The sequence below is a fragment of the Juglans regia genome, chromosome 14 (genome assembly GCF_001411555.2).
Source record: "Juglans regia cultivar Chandler chromosome 14, Walnut 2.0, whole genome shotgun sequence".
Taxonomy (NCBI): Eukaryota; Viridiplantae; Streptophyta; class Magnoliopsida; order Fagales; family Juglandaceae; genus Juglans; species Juglans regia.
In genome coordinates, this window is record NC_049914.1 from 13,706,737 (window position 1) to 13,725,127 (window position 18,391).

Below are 18,391 nucleotides of genomic sequence, written 5' to 3' on the forward strand. Positions count from 1 at the left end.
AGCCCATTCAAACAGTTTCGATTGGTTACACCCAATCTCATTTTCATCTTTAAAAACCTTTTGAGACAGGCTTTTCGAGACAAAATAGAGACGTAATTTTTTCATATCAAAAAATATTTTGGGATGAAAATCAGATTTTTTGAGTCAAAATTATTTGTCTCAAAAAACCCAATCTCTTGTAGGGAATAAACCCAACTACTTGCTCAGTTACGAAAGCATTAATCAATATAAGATCAAGTATTAATTAATATCAGAAGTAGAAGGAGATCAAATATTTCAAATTTTATTTTGGTCGGAATAGTCTGAACTAACACAAATTTTATGAAAAAGGAGCTCTGTTCACAATTATTTGCTGCTGGCATAATCAATATATACGACAGAAGAGATTCAAGCATTTGGAAGCACGCTTGTCATGATGCATGGAAGGTAGATATATATAGACATAATCCTCTAGCTGGTAAATTTACTCATATAAATGCTCTCGAAGAATAGACAATTAACGTAAAACAAAGGAAATAAATTTAATACATCATGTATATTGTAACCCGTCCCAAGTTCTAAGCCTCAGTACGAGGAATAGGCAACGTATAACAAAGGAAATAAACACGCCATTTCTTAGGTTGATGGTTGCAGTCGAGCTGTAAAATGATGAGAACTTAATCTTCCACTTCACTCGGTCTATATAGATGCACTGACCGCCTATTTATTGGTTGTAGTGGTCTTGCATTTGTTTCTGAATCCTGCAAAAAATAAGGAACAACCATCCATCTTTAATTACTATATGAATATATACAATGCCCTAGCTCTTGAATTTAATTAATTTGTAGCACTCGAACACTTTGGATATGATATGTGAGAGTGGATATACTCACATCATGAACGGCCACGCGAAGCAGCCTAATTTGTTCTCGTGTAACAGTCCTCACCTGATCATGAGTTAGCTTGGTCATCAGAATTAGGCCGGGAAATATTTACATCTTTAATAACGATACAAGTGTTGGCAAAAAAGAGGAACGAATTACATACCTTTCTCACGATGGTCCATACAACATTTTGAGTACAAGGGGGAATTGTAAGGGACCCAATATATCTGTAATACTTTCTACTGCCTATCTTTATGTTCTTTGGGTCGACGATTCCCACCGCTGTCACGTCTTCTCTGCTACCGGCAACGGCTGACAAGTGATGCCTCATCTGTACGCAGACATACACAACACAAGCCATTAGAGAGAGTCTAGAGGGAGAGAGGGAGAGAGAGAGAGAGTCTTTGATTTTTATTTACCGATGACAAGAAAGAATCAGGGCGTCCAATCGTGTACACAATTCCAACCACAGCAACTTTTCCATCGGAACTCTCATGGACCATATGCACCTCTAGATCAAACGTCCGGCCATTGATAGTGTGTTCAGAGGGTGAGTGCCAATGGCTTTGCCGGAGTACATATTGGGTACCATTTATTTCAATATATCCTGCGCCGCCTACCCATTCCAGCTGCATTCACAAACATTAATTAATCAAGAAGAAGAATGGTTACTTACTTCAAAGAAATCATGAAATTAAAGGAAGGAAAAATAATTTGCAGATTTCTTAAGACTTGCGCATGCTCTTTTCCAGAAAATCTCACCAAACCCAACAGCTAGCTCCAGCTTGCATTGTTTGTTCTTTTGTGATAATTATTATAATATATGGAAAAAAATATTACTATATCGCTTTGTCTTCTAGTCGGTGTATATTATATGGAATAGCACTCTATTGCATTCCCATTATTTATTTCATTAATTTCTTTTAAATAATTCCCTCTTGATGATTTTTTGCTTACCTTCATGTCATGGCCTCGATTTTTGAGAGTGGCATTAGAGGGACGGTAATTCCGATTAAGTCTCCCTAAATGGGAAACTATTTCCACTCTTTCGTTCAGCAAATCAATCGGAGATTGCATTGATCCATCTTTGCACAGGCTCCATTCAGGGTGAATCTCTCCCCATTGAGACGGTCCCTTTCCACTTTTCTCACTGTAGTCAAATTCTCGCTCATCATCTGCAACATTAAGGAAAGGGGCCGGAATGAATACATTTATGTTATGACAGCACCTTTACTTCACAGATTTACGAAAACAAGGTAAAGACAGATTGTGTTTTGCATGCGTCTATATATTGTGTTTTGCATGTCGTGTCCATACATGTTCGATCGTTTGATGGAAACAAAATAAGGATTTCAATAAATGAGAAGCTTTGGATTTTGGCTTACCAACTTCTTGAGATGTTGCAGGCCGGGATGAATGCAAAACAAGAACAATGAAGAAACAGCAAAACAAGAACTGGGTTACAGGCCTCATCTTTTCGATCTTGGAATTTCCACGATTTTGCGATATGTGTTGGAGAGGTTTGAGCACTCGGGATGGGCATATATATACACATGTGGAACCAAATCTTTCCACGTGCATTGAAAGATTTGATGGATCTGTGTACTTTTGGGATGTACTTTATCAGCTTAATTCGTTCTTCCAAAATTAGTCAGTTCGGTCGGCTTGGTGTAAGAAGCTGAGTCTAGGCGAAAGCAATAAAGCTAATGTGAAACCAAGTACTTTCTGAAATAAATCTGAAGGAAAACTTTCATTTGGCTATCTATCGAAGCATGTGGTTCGGAAACAAACAAACAAAGGGCCATGAGGTGGCAATCGATTCTTCTGTGGCAGGTTTTCCATTTTTTTTTTTTTTTTTTTTGATAAAGTGGTTGTGTACGGAGTCAAAAAAATGAAGCAAGAGCAGACAGATCGAGGACGAAAAGTGTTTCAACTCCAATTTTAAACAATATTATTGAACTCATTTCATTGATGTGGATGACTGGTTTTGAGAAACATCTAGATCAGTATTATCTGTCTCCATTATGTTTTGTAGAACTTCAAGCTTGAATTCGTTTCTTCAAGTTACGTATATATCATTGAAGTTCATGTTTCAAACCTCTTCCATGCCCAATAATACTGGAATTAGTTTTGCATCCCTCCAAAAATAAATTCTAGTAGACAAATCTCAAATAATTATGCCTATGATAATACAACATTGCCATTTGTTAAAATATATATAGTTATAGATAATTAACTTTATTTCTTTTCTAAAAGTGTTTTGCTATAGAAGCAAGTTTGTATACCAATCTGCGTACTAGTGTTGTTGCATTTATATTTTAAATTCAAATTAGTATTTTTTTTTAATAAAATCTACTTTCTGACCAATAATATTGAATGTGTTGGATATTAGTGCGCATAATCGCTTATAATTAGATTTTTCCTTTTAAAATAAGTCGGAATTAACATGGTATTTGAGTAAAATTATGAACTCAAACTTTGAAATCCAAACTTCTGGCACCCAATTTGACTATATACTTCACGTGTTTGCTCCACTTATTAATGGTTGTCTTGCCAATCCACTACAAAAAAACTGATTATTTCCTTTTAAAATGAGCTTATTTTCGTCACAAATAATCATTATCATTACAAATAATCCGTCACAAATACTCGTTACCTGACAATTGACATTATAAATTTTTTTATATAGATGACGGTTTAATAGCCCAAATATTTTTAACCCAAATTTATTTTGATTATATGTCAAGTAATTAAATGACCCACATACTCGAATAGCACGATATGCATTAATTGTTGGGTACAAAACTTCACATGCATGTGGAACCAATATGTTTGATCTCTTGCATGCCAAGGAACCCATTTTAGTGTTCACATACAAATATCAGATTAGACATCAGCATGCTTCAAAGTCCTAAATATGAGATCACAAAATTAGAGCAAACGCCAAGAATTCAATTCCAATGACCACAATTTGGGGAATGATTCTTCTCTTCCAAACATAAAAATAGTTAAATTTGATTATATTTATATATGTAGTCAAAAGTTCACATGCACTATTAAGTGTAAAAGCTCTTAACATCTAGAGAAGATCGAGTCGTTGATCAACTGCGAGCTAATTAATTACTAGCATTTTAATGTGTAAATTTCGAAGCTGGAGACAGGGAGACAGGTTGTTGAAGATACTTATATACGCTGATGTTTGAAGCAAGACCTCCTGCCTGGCCTGCAAACCCTTATTAATTATCTTCCCCATCACGATGATGCATGCAATGCTTGACCCAAAAGCAGAAATGTTGGAGAGTGGGTGGAAAAAGGCTGAAGTAAGCTCTGACGTTTGAAGTAGGGACCTCCTCAAATGCTTTGAATTTTTTTTATGGTGATCTGACAATATTCGACTCTTCAGGGTGAAAACGGAGAAAAATATCTTTTATATTAATTCACAGAATTATTCTTCATTTTATTTTCCAATACTGCATAATTTGGAAAAGTAACTTTCATGAGGATTAAAAGAAGATGAGAGCTACAATCATAATTAATTATGTAAAAATATTTCTGTAAATTGATATGCATTCGTTTAATCTATTTTATAATTAAAATAATTTTATAATTTGAATAATCATATTAAACTACGTTAATTTATGAAATTACTTTTATATATTCATTTATGGCCAAATTATTTTCCTTAAAAATAAACTTGTGGCCGGTTGAAATCTTATGGATCTATATACACCTTTAAGTCTCCAAAGACTGGCCCCAAACGATCAACATTTCTATATATCTTGGTAGGCAAATTGATTGACTTTTAGTCATTTGACAATAATACATGTGTAATTATTGATTAGTTTTGTTTTAGGCCTTTCATTACATATGGCTTATGTAATGGAATACATCCGATAAAATCAAATCAATAATTTAATTTAATTATTAAGGATATAACTTTTATAATTTCATTATATTTATCACAATTATTTTATGGATTTTACCTTTTTTTAATATATAGCGACATGCATGCTTTGTATATAGTTCATTTGTAATAATAAAATTAATAGAGGAATTCTACTTATTAGCCACTATTCATTCTCACACCCCACACCTACGATTTTGTTTTTCATAATATGTGAGAGATTTTTTATAGAATATGGAGTATGAGATAGTAAATAGTATGTACGACTAAGAAGAATTTTTCATAAAAGTATAGCGTTAAGTCTGAACGTAGGCTCTTATAGTCAAACTACTTACCAGCACTTGTAGATATCTTTTGTCTCTCTCAGGCTAACCTGGGTTGGATAGTAAAGTTCTCACAATTCATTTCATCTCATCTCAATATCCAAACATCACAAACACAAACACTTTTCAATTTCAAATTTTTAAAATTTTCATCTAATCATTACAATTTCTCAAACTTCCAAACAAAATACAAAAACAATTCAAATTTTTCAAATTCTAAAACAAATAAAAAATTATATTATAAAAATATTTTAATTTTATAATATTTTTATTCAACTTTTTTCTCTTCCAAGGCTTAAAACTCCATAAAACATATTAACTCAAATCATTTCACTATTATTCACAAATTATGTCATCTCATTTCACTATCCAAAACGAGGCCTTGATCCATTAAATTAAAAACACTTCTCTTTTTTACAACTCTGTTTTAAATAGATGGTGGTTATGCAAAATTTTGATAAAAAATACTTAAATATTTATTAAAGTGATATTTTTCTTTATTTTGATACATAGTAAAATAAGTTATAAAAGTATTATTATTATTTTCATTTCACCATTAATGCATCACATGAGAATCTTACCATGACCATTATTTTTCTAATAAATATTATACAATAATATTGTTTCATACTGATTATTAAGAATTCTCAGGACGTTTGGTGATTATAAAATTGGCCTCAGCATCGTGATGATGTTATTAGATTTTAATTAAATAATAATAATATCATAAACAGAGCTACTCATGAAATTGCTTAAAGAAACAACCAAATTAAGCTGGCACCTTAAAATTAATATAAATCAATTCACCAAAACTCGACAAAAGTGAGAGCTGAAGCGTTGATTCATAATTTGACAAACCAGATGATGAAAAGCAAGAAGCCATATTGGAAGTAGCAGTACTGGAAGTTTTAGAAAAGAGCGGTGCTATTTTGCCGAGCCAGCTGCAGGTATTGTTAGGTTAAATTCAATTTTTTTATATTTTTTATTCATATTTTTTATAATTTTAAAATATAAAAAATATCAATACATAAATGATCACTTCTTTAATTATTAAGTACAGAAAAAAATTAAAAAAATTAAAAAATATGAAGTGTCAAAATGGGAGGCAACTTGACTAGACAAAATAACATTTTTCTTTAGATAAATAGAAAATGGAAATTAATAGTTGTTCTGCCGCCCAAGTATTACCACTATATTTGACTTCTTGGGAAAAAAAATTATTTTTTATTTTTATTTAATGATTAAAGAAGTAATTTTAAGTGTATTAATAATTTTTTTTTATTTTTTAAAAATATTTAAATATATTAAAAATATGAATAAAAAAATAAAAAAAAATTGGTAGAGTTGCACCGCTCATGAAAAATATATTTAACAATATAATATGTTATATAATATGAAAAAATTATTATATAATATATTATACAAAATGTGTTGAGTATATTATTACCCTTTAAGAAAAAATGCCATGCTTGCGCACAAAATAAAGGACGTGGAACTCATTTCTTAAAACGCGTGTTATATGCAGTTCCAAACTTCCACGTTTCACACCGTACATGTACGTACGACTTTAGGATATAATTTGAAAGTCTTTGTGCACGCACGGATCAGTTGGCAAAATAAGGTCAATTCCAAATTTTCACTGTGCCCCCAAATTTCTAAGTTGAAAAAAAAATTTTAATGAGTGGCTGACAAGAAACTGAAGCCTATTTTGCCAAACGCGTGTTTTCTTTGTAGGGTAGGAAGAGTAATTTTCTCGTAGCTATATAATATATTATATATACTACCTAGGTTAAGTTTTTTAAGAAATATTTTCATCATAAAACAATATAATAAAAAAAATTTATAAATTAACATAATTTAGTATTATATATACGATCATACAATTATTTTTACTATAAATTAAATGTAATATATCACATAAAATTATATCAAATTGTAATTTTATTCTGATAATCTCTTTATCGATATAACACTATTCCAGAATAGTTTGATTTATTTCTAGCTCGTCAAATCACGTTTTCAATAAATATTTTACCCATATGTTTAGGATGAAAACATACATATACAGACCATTGATTTAGCAAAAACCATTGGGTAAAAAAAATTAAATAGGAAAAATCAAAGCATATAGTATTTACTTCGGATCAAATAGAAATGATTATTATTTTGACTGATCTGATCTAAATTATATTGATCCGTTAAACCGATTTGAACTTGAATATATTTTATTGAGTGGCCGAGAAAAAATTGAAGCGTTTATTTTGTGCAATGAATGTTTTTAGGGTCATAAGAGTTCATTTTCTTGTACCTGGCTATATGCGGCATGCAGCGGTAGGCTAAGGTTTTTGGTTTATTTCTGGCACGTCAAAAATCACTTTCCAAAGAAACGATTTACATGTAGGCCGTTTATGAAAATATTGAAAATTGATTTAGTATAACATTTACAGTACTTAGCCATTGTATGTTTATTTTTTTTAAAAAAATAAATTGATAAAATAAAACGTATGTAATTCATAATAAATTCATACTCTCCGTTTCAAATAAAATATTTAAAAAATTATTATCTTGAGAGATCTGGTACAATTAATTAATTTATGTTCATCCTTGGGATCATACTCTCTCTTTCGTAAAAAATTAAGTACTCTAGATCTGATTTTCATCGGAGGGGAGGAGGCCTCGGCTTCTTCCTTCTCTTCCTCCCTCTCATCTCCTTCCTTCATTCACCCACATTGTCTATCAATGTTTATTTTGCTTAATTTTGTTTTGATTTCTTCAAGACCAAAATGATAAATCTACAGCTTTTCGGCAACTCTCGAGAAATATGCGCGGTACAAGTAGATTCACAGGTCGAAAATCATTCCGAGGAAAGTGGTGATTTTATTAAAATCATCGTGTGTGGTTCTCATGCGCCGCCCACATCTACGTGTGAGGACCATCGGCCACCCCTTTCAGCAGCTCTTCTCGACACATGTGCCAGATCACCGGACTCGGCACAACCACACCTTTCAGATCTGACCTTTGTGGTTGAAAAGAGATAAGTGTGTTGCCTTCATGGGGCCATCACTGATTCTGAAATTGGTCAAAACTGTAATTCATCATTTTTTGCATATATCTTACTGCTTTCCTTATTATTAATTAAAATATAAAAAAGTTCGTCTCTTGGATGTTTGTCTGTAAAGGTTGAGTCTCTATTTAGACAGTGAGTGTTGTCTCTTGAACGTTTTTCTGTAGAGAGTATCAACAATAGTGAAGACCAGATTAGTCACTAAAGAAAATCGTGTATTGGTGGAGCTCCAAATGCATTATTTGGATTTATGATGTCATGTTTCATATGAGGGCATCCCAAAATATATCCGGCCATAAATTTAAGTTTCTCTAATGAATAAATGATGACAATTTCCATTTAGAAAAAAAAAATAGCAACAAAATGGTGAGGACACAACTACCTCTATAATTTTTGCACTACGTATGAAAATATTAATTTTTTTCAAATAATCTTGCCTATTGCTTTGATTTTGTTGTGCTTGAATTACAAAAGTATTATTTTATTGTTGAATTGTAAAATGATGGTATAATATGATCTATACCCGTTCTCTATTGTATATACATGCAACAATGACTCTCTAGCTACCTCATCCCTTGAGATAGTACTATTTCTAAAACTTCTTCATGGTACTAGAACCAATGGGAAGATAGAGAGGTCTTTTTCGGCTATCATCATGTCTCACACTTCCAACACTTTTGTTTTCTTTCAAATAGATGGCTTTCCCAATCGAATTACACGGAATAGTATTGCAAACTTTGACTAAGTTCCTCTCATGTCCACCAATTTGCTGCTTTGGAATATCCAAATACAAACAATTTTAGAAAGTTCATGATCTAGGCTTGCTACGTAACGGCCTTATGCGAGCGGGCAATCGGCCATCCCAACCTCCGCACCTACCTCTGCGGGGGTCCTCTTTTCCTCCCCGCTACCTGGCCCCATCTTATGTAGGTGGATAGATTGGCCCACAGGCCGTCCGGCCACCCGAGACAGAGATCGAGAGAGTGAGATAGAGATGGAGACTGAGATCCAAACCACAAATGCCATCATCCTAACCCGAATCTAGCAAAAAGTTGCACTAACCTAAACACAAAACCACGGATCCATCAGACAATAGAAAAAAGTGAATCCAAAGACTATCAAAGCCTTAAATAATGGTCTTAGTAGACCCATAGCTATGTCGTGGTCGTGAGTCATGGAGAATAAAAAAGGAAGAAGGAAGAGATGAAGAAGGAAAGGAGAAGAGGAGAGGGCAAAGATGAAATTGCTAGAATAGAGAGAAAGGGAATGGAGAGGAGGCTGAGAAAATGTTAGGTACTGTGGAGAAAAAACTAGGATATTTTGTTTATATAGTGAGCACAAAATGGTGTAAAACAAAGCCGTTTAGGGAGTTTTAAACATCCTAAATGACGATGCGCATTTTGTGTGTGTGTACATATCTCTTGGTTCAGCTTGTGGGAAGGGAGTTAAAGGATAGTATTATGTCTTCCATAGGGTGCATGGAGGAAGGCACGGACATCTTCATATGGATTGGAAACTCGGAAGGTGAGTTCACTACTCAGAGTGCTTGGGATTATGTCCGAGTAGTGGATCCAAAAAATCAATGGTCGGACTGGATATAGCATGCCGCTATGCCAAAATCTTTTATTATTATTATTATTATTTTTTTTTTTTTGTTGTAATGTGGAAAGATTTTTCAAATAGTCTTAGTGTGGATGAGTGTTTAAGAAGGATTGGCATCCTTGTGGTATCAAAGTGTGAGTATTGTGAGGAAGGTGTTTTCGAAGACTCAGACCAAGTTCTTTATCAGGGTCAAATAGCTGTGGCTATATGGAGAAAATGCTCAAACCTTCTGGGCATTCATTACATTGCTAATAGGAAATGGTAAGAGACGGTGGAGGCTTGGTACAAGTGCATGAAAAAGACTTCTCATGTGGGTAATCTGGTTGGGATTACTCCAACGATTGTTACTTAGAGCCTTTCGAGTTGGCGTTGTACTGCTAGCATGGAAGGAAGGAGGGAATTGATTGATTCTTTGTGGAGATCAATCAGATAATGGATTGTTTGGGTTGGAAGCAAGTTAAAGGAGGCTTCTCATTTATCTCGGCGTGATATGGATATTTTTAGAGAGTTGCAGATGCCAATTAAGCCTCTAAGGAAGAAGAAGATTAGTGTTGTGTCTTGGCAGAAACCGAGTCAGGGATGGTTCAAGTTGAATGTTGATGATAGCAGTTTAGGAAACCCAAGGGTCTCCGACGTCGGTGGGGTGTTGCGGGATGGCCAATGTTATTCTGGACATGGATTCATTACTGGTGGTAAATCGGTCGAGGGAGGGCAGATGTCATATATGGTATCTGGAGGATTATTTGGTGGAGATATTAAGTACGCTGGTGGACATAAACTTTCTGGTTCAACATATCTATCTGGAAAGAAATGCGGCGGCATATTTTTATGCCTAGATGGGAGTAGTGGATGTGCTAACGTATTCGCAGATAGTTATTACGCTGCTTCTTAAGGGTATTTTACACACTAATAAGACTTGTTTGCCTTACTTACGAAAGGCATAAGTTCCTGGTCTATCTTTGTGGCTATAGAGGAGTTTTTTTGCTATTTGAGAGTTGCACAAGTTGGGTTTCTTGGGTATATAGAGGAGTTTTTTTTTTTTTTTTTTTCTATTTGATTGTAATAAGGTTGCTTTGCGTGTGTTTTTTTTTATAAGGTATTCTTCTACCAAAAGTGAGGGTTTTCGTTAATAATATCAGATGATTTTTCCTCCTTTTTTTAAAAAAATATATATATATATATGTGTGTGTGTGTGTGTGTGAGTCGGCGGGTGGTGATCCATACTTGGTCCTCGCCTGCCTACTTGGTGCAGGCCGGTGCATCCCACCAAATTGATGCAGGGGCCAATCAACCAAAGGGGATGCGGGCACACGCTCAACACCCCTAGTCTCATAAATACATATATAGTCAAACCACATTGAATATTAATATATAAAGAAGAGTTAGACTGATAGCTATGGAAGTCAAGGCCAACTAATTGGGAGTAGGGGCGTAACCAGTCCAATTCAGTCCAATTTTGGACATATTTTAGATCTGAACCAATATATATTGATTTTAGAAATCTGGCAATCGATATTATAAACAAATTTATCACCCAAACCAAAACTTTCGGTTTTTTCGGTTTCAGTTTGGTTTGGTTCGATTTATTGGTGTGATTTAGTTTTTAAATTGTGCAACTCCAATCTCTATTCAAGGATGAAAAACTATTAATTTGGAAGACCGCAAACTCCAATTTCTATTCCAATTTTTTTTTCCTTAAAAATACAAATACTTCAATTAAAGAAAAATCTATGTTATAAAATTCATTTTATCTAATATCATATAACATCAAATATTATATTAACATTTATAAGATTAATTTTATGTTATATTAGATGTTATATTATTCTTATGTAATAACATTAATAGATATGAATAATAAGATTAAAATTTCAATTATATTAATTAGCAAATAATATATATATAAAATTATAGATATATATAATATAAAAATTAAAAAACATATATATTTCAAGTCGGTTCAGTCCAAATTGATTTTCAAAACATAAAAATTAGTTCTGGTTACGAAATGGACGAAACCTACCATATCGGTTCGGTCGGTTCGACCGGTTTTTTATTTTTTTGTTTTCACCCATAATTGGGAGGTTGTGTCATAAATGCTTCTTAAGATAAGGAGCCATGCAAAAAAGCATTTCAAACATCTAGTTTCTGAAATGGCCAACCATTAGAAACATCAATAAAAAGAAGTGTGCATATCTTGGTTGGTTTTACAATCTGACTGTAGGAGTCTGAGTAATCGATCCTTTATTATTGCAAGGAGATCCTTAGGTGACCCGAGCTTTATACCATTCAATATCTCCATTTGCCTTTCATTTAATCTGAAATACTCATTAGATCCAATAACATTGCGGGTGGCACTAGCAAGAACCAAGGTCCAAGTTCCATTCTTCAACAAGGCATCAAAATCCTTGTTCATTGCATCACACCATTTAGGTGACTTGTCCATCAAGGAGTAGCAATTTGGTTCAATAGCAGAGGTCTCAAAGGTTGCATATTAGGCTTTAGGGTTTGGGAAGTGGATAGAACCATCATGTTAGGATTTGGATTTGGAGATGTAGTTCTTGGAACATGTGATCATGGGATGCCAAGGTGGTGGAGGGGCAATTGGGGATAGAAGTGAGAAGGGCACAAGTGGGGTTAAGGATGATGTTGGAGAGGCTATAGGTTTATTGAATATGATGATGGTTGGGTTAATGTGTAACACTCCAACTCGAAATGTTAGATATGAATGATGGATAATTTTATAGGGCCTAAATTAGTTTTAATGTGCAACATTGGGTGAGCTTATGAATATATAATTATTAAGGTTGGCTTGGAATTTTAGTTAGGCCCAAAATTTTATTTTTGGCCCCATTAAGGTTTAGCGGGGTGATTTTTGGATGGTTTTGGTAGGCCAATATTGGGAGAAACTCCTAATAATTTTGGATTACTGAAATACATGAACATTATGGATATTATTAGTTGGAATTTCCATTTAAGAGAGTTAAGTCAATTTGTGATTCTTAAAGTGAACCCAAAACCATTTAGACAAAAAGAATTGCACTGTTGGATTCATTAGAATTTTTAGAGATTTAGGGTGCAATAATAATACTTTTGATTTCCGAGCATCAAGTGGACCAATAGGAGAACACCACATGTCTCCTGGTATGCAAGATAAGCTAAGGTCTAAGTTCTACACACCCATACTCTGACCAAAAATACTTCTCCTTTCCCCACCGTCACCTCTTATTTCTTTTCTCACCTAACATGCCTAACCCTCACGTCTCTCTCTCCCTTTTCTGTTTCCCTTCCCTAGATTCTCCCTTTCTTTTCTTCTCCATGTGACTCGCCTCCACAGATTCCCTCTTTGTTTTTCAACTTTCCCTCTCTTGATTATCTTCCTCCTTCAGATCTCTTTTTCTCTCCTCAGATCACTCTCTCACGCTCTTACTCTCGACTCCATTTCCCTCTCCCAAATCTCTTTTCCTCATTGGCCCCCCTATCTCTCTCTCTCTCAGCCGGCTGTGGCAACTCTGCCCATCAGAACCCATCACTGACTGCCAAAGGGTGATCACTCTCAACCCAGAACCCCCGCAAGCCACCGTTGTGCACCCCAACCTCTATCACACTTGGCCTAGCATACCCACACATTAACCAGCCAAGTCATCATTTTAGGCCTCCGTTGCCATCCCCTATGATGCGGCACTGTGTGTTACTAGTAGCTCCTCCACCCCTCTCCCACACATTTCACCTATGTTGAACAACCTACCCCATTCTTTAATCTACGAGTCATTGTCGTGTGACCCAAGTCCTACCCCACTACCATCGCCTCTTGCCACTACTGTGCTTGCCACCTCTAGCTTAGCCACTTGAAAATGGAGCAAACTTATGCTCGTCTAACTAGATCTGCCATCGTCCCATGCATGGATATAGATCTAGCCATCCCTAGCCCTTCTTGTCACAATTAACCACCAACAGTGGCGATTCCAACCACCCTCGACCAGATCTCCTCCTCCCTTAGATCCCTCATCTTCCAATCTTTGTTTCTCTCTTTCAATCGAGGCCAAACCGATCTTAGCCATGAATCACCCACACAGCCTAGCATCACAGTGGGCCTCTGCAATCTCTGGCCACTAGCGTCGACCTCGTCACTGCCGTAAAAGAAGCCCTCTCACTTCCACCCTCTCGGTCTCTCCCTCATTTCTTTATTTTATTATTTTTTGTCTCCACCATACATGGCTATCCACTGCCAGTAAAAACCATCTTAAGCCAGCCTCACCTTAACCACCCCACCAGCATGGACAAATTTTATATACATTTATGTCATTATGATAACTAAGAAGTTATGTATAGTTTTTTATGTGTGAAGTGTTGAGATAAGCTATGTAGTTGTGTTGTGAACTGTACGTTGTGTGAAGTGTTGGGATGAACTATGTAGTTATGTTGTGAACTATGCGTTGTGTGAAGTGTTGAGATAAATATTGTACTTTATGAAGTGGATGGAAGCCATATGAAGTGTCAGGAGGAGCTATGTTGTTCGATTTGTCGTGTAAGTATTCATCTTTCTATTTTGGTGTTTGGATAGAAACATGAAGACCTTGAATGGAATCTTGTAAGTTTATGTTGAGTAGAAAATTGGGAAATGTGGTTGTATTGTTCAATGACTTAGTGATTGAGTAGAGTATATGCAAAGGTTTGGATTTCGAGAAGTCACGAATGAATTTTGTAAAATTTTGTGATTTTTCTGTGTAGGGATATAAATGTGGTGGACAAATTTTGATGTATTGGATGTGTTGGTTAGGATTTCAATGGAAGTGAGGGTATGTTTTTGGGATAGATCTATATTATACGAGGTATAGTCATGTTAATTATGAAGTCAAGGGGTTGTTTAGTTAGCCTAAGTTGTGTCAACTGGAGGATTGGAGTGATTGTATATTTAAAGTTTCTTGTGTCCAGATGAGACTTGTAAACCAAGTGGGTGTTTTGAATAGATTGTATGTTGATTTTAGGTGATAAAGGAAAACAGCACAAGTATATTTTTATGGGATATATTTATATATATGGTGGACATATTTAATGTATCATGAACGTATTGCGCATGGATCGAGTTTGTGGGAATATAGGGTTGTGTGGCGAATTATGTTGGACTTGGATGATAAACGAATGGAATATGACTTCATTATGTCGGTTAGGTGAATTGGACAGATTTATGTATTGGGTGGATGGTGAATGAATAGAAATGAAGTTATGTAATTATGTTGGAGTGATTAACATGGGCAACAAACATATTAGTGTATTTTATAAATTCGAGTTTCATAATTGGAAGAATGATGTGAATTGATACTAACTATTAAAGTAACATTATGTCTGGGACTTATATGTAGCCATGAATGAAACTTATAAATTTTTGGGAGAGTATTGTGTTGTGTTGTGTTGGAGCATTGATGGTATTGATAAACTTTGTATATGGATGGTGTGGTGTTGGATTTTATGAATCAAGAGAAGCCATGGTTTGAACTTGTTGGCCTATGTAATTATGGTAGTTTAGTATATGTTGACTAAGTGTGTGAGACTCTACAGTATGGACAGATTTATGAATTCAGCACCAAGTGATTGTGCTGGGTTGTGGTGTAAAGATTTATCAGACACATGGTCTGATTGATTTATGAGATTAAATGGTATTGCATTTCAATGCTTGGGAAGAGAACAATATGTAATTATGCACTTGGTTTGGATTAGGATCTAGAAATGTGTACGTAATGTCAAGAGGCTTGTGGAGTTGGGTTAAGAGTTTGTGAAGGTTGACTTGACATTTTAAGTATGTTATGTGTGCTATGTATGAAAAGGGGGACGGGACAGATTTATATTAGGCTCAATTGTTAAATAAATAGGGTATGCGTGCTTTGTGTTTATTGATTTTTGAGTGGCAAGTTTATGAGAAAATGGTAGAATTAGGTTCCGTTCTAAGCGTGTAGCGTGTTAATATTGATGGTTACACAAGTAGTACATGGGGATAATGTGGAAAGCTTATATTTAGCAAGAAAATAACGGAGTGCATAAAATTGGATGTAGTAGGGGTTAGTTTTCAAATGGTAAAAAGTTAGAGGATCATTAAGCGAAATGTCTTTAAGCTAAACTCTAATTATAACTTACGAATACTATGGGTGTAAAAAAAAAAATGAAAAACTAGTTAAACTGGACCAAACTCACTGGTTCGGTCTGATTTCTAAGCGGTCCAGTGCAGTACTAGTTCTTAAGAATCGAAACAGGTCCTAAATCGGTACAGTACCCATTTTCATATTTTGAAAACTGGTTTAAACCAAACCAGACCAGTACACATATTTATAATTTTTTGTATTATATTATATGTTTCATTCCTAATTAATATAATATGAAATTCTAAGCTAATTAATCAAGTTTATTATTCTTATAATTATAATATGTCATAAAAAATAAAATTTATTTATAATTTTTAATATAACATTTGATATAACATATAAATTTTAATCTTAAACAAAAATATTAATATTAAGTTATTAATATAACTTGACTTTTGATATATATATATATATATAATGTACTTATATTATAGTATAAATAGACTAATAGTTTAGCATATGTAAATATCATATTATACTAACATAGATAATCTATAAAATCGAAAAAAGGGGACCGAATCGGACTAAAACTGTAAAAACCGAAAGTTCCGGTTTCGATAGAGAATCGATCTAGTAACAGTCCTTAAATTTTTAAAATTGGTATATACCAGTTCGGCTCTAAAAAATGTACAAAATTGGAACGAACCGAACTAATTACACCCCTAACGAATAGGCATATACGTGCATATGGAATGCACACTAGCAACAAAATCTGTAAGTTAGCTTCTAGCTTACTATCGGTATTGTTATATTTGTGTGATGGTAAAAATTATATAATCATGTTTATTATGTTTATTATAATTGTTTATAATATGACATGCCTTTTTCACTTATTATGGTATATGATTTACCTATCACATGCTAAGAATGCCATGTTGTTTGTTACATATTTATTTGTTGCAGGCCATGAATGCCATATCATATGCATTGAGTGTGTCATGAAATATTTCTAAGCCATGCATGAAACTTTTTATTTTATCTCGACCCCAAATGCTAGGATGAGGAGTTATCCTAGTAGAACTCCCTTGTACACTCTAGAATATTTAAAATGGTGTGGAATCTCTTGAATTGACGAAGTACAATCAACAGGTTTTGAATGAGACTTAAGTAACTGGTTTCTGGAGCGAAGTCAGACACCTAATGCTCTTGGTGCCAAATTACGAGTTTACAAGTTCAGTTATCATGACGTACTCATAGTTAGCACAGATGCTTGTGATGTGAAACAGTACTGGCAGGAGTACAGGACTCTTGGGGAGTCGTGGAGCATCTAGAGTTCACGTAAATTTATTATAAATTTTTTAACATTTTAAAAATTTATCTTCATAAATGGAACTTGCAAACCATTATGTAAAACAAAAAATAAAGACTGAGGTGTAGAGAGTCAGGTTGTCCTAAGTGCTTTATAGGCAAACTAGTACCATTGCCAATACCAATATGCTCAATCCCATTGTATTCTTCACCTTTAACATCTAGATTTTCTAGGTCTCAGGTAAGATGACGAGAGGCTTCGACATCAGGGTACAAATTTGAATATAATTGGTGGGATTGAGCAGTAAAGTATCTTTGCATTGCCGAGGGAAATTCACTCCGAAGGACTTATAAAAATGATGGTAGCCTCAAAGTCACTATAACCATTCCAATTGCACACTTGACAAACAACCTTTGGATAATTGATGAAGAGGAGGAACCATGACCATGCCCTCGGCCTCGAGAGGAGCAATTGTTGTTTTTGTAAGAGGAACCATGACCTTTGGAGTTAGCAGGTTGACCACCTCTTCTGCCACGAAAAGAACTAGTCTTAGATGCAAGTAAGAGATCAATAGATGGTTGATGGTGCACCAAGCGAAGCTCATGATCTAGCAGATGACCATAGAGATATTTTAGGGATATGGAGTCAACGCGGGTAGTGACAGAGGTCACAAAAGTGTCATACTTGGGTGCAAGACCCGTCAGGAGGAAGGATACAAGCTCAAAGTCATTCAGAAGTTTATTAACAACAACAAGGGTGCTGGTTAAACTTGTGAACTTGAAAAAATAATCCATGATAGAAAGATGCCTTTTTTAGCGTAGCAAGTTGATAATAAAGACTCATAGATCTGGTCCTTGAGGTGGACATAAACATGTGCTTGAGAGTGCTCTAGACTTGCCGAGAGGTAGATAGTTGTCCCCTAAAGTTTGGTGCTGATGCAGGGAACGCATTTGGGTCATGGATTGGGCAGGTGAAACTTGAAAGTTATAGGTGAGGCAAGATGTGACTTGGAAGATGGGGAGGGAGGTTTTGCCATGGTAGAAAAAACTAATATTACTTGTTGCCTATTTGGAAATGTGAGATAAAAAGTGGAGAAATGAGAGAGAAATGATTGAATATTATTTTTGGAAGGGGGGGGGGGGGATAAATTGTTTAATATTATTTTTGTTTTCAGATTTATAAAAGTTGTATTGACTTTTGTATTTTGTTTTTAAGTTTATAAAGGTCGTAATAATTAAGTAATGATGAA

General features: G+C 34.6%; 1 protein-coding gene across 1 annotated transcript; it reads right to left on the reverse strand.

The window, feature by feature from the left end:
• Window positions 1–317: 317 nt before the first annotated feature.
• On the reverse strand, window positions 318–2,658 carry LOC108990296 (alpha carbonic anhydrase 7-like). The gene is made up of 6 exons (XM_018964224.2): window positions 2,249–2,658; window positions 1,821–2,038; window positions 1,283–1,492; window positions 1,027–1,194; window positions 873–926; window positions 318–740 (listed from the first exon to the last, which is right to left on the reverse strand). The coding sequence occupies exons 1-6, from the start codon at window positions 2,442–2,444 to the stop codon at window positions 657–659; spliced, it is 930 nt and encodes a 309-aa protein (XP_018819769.1). The 5' UTR covers window positions 2,445–2,658; the 3' UTR covers window positions 318–656.
• Window positions 2,659–18,391: the final 15,733 nt, after the last annotated feature.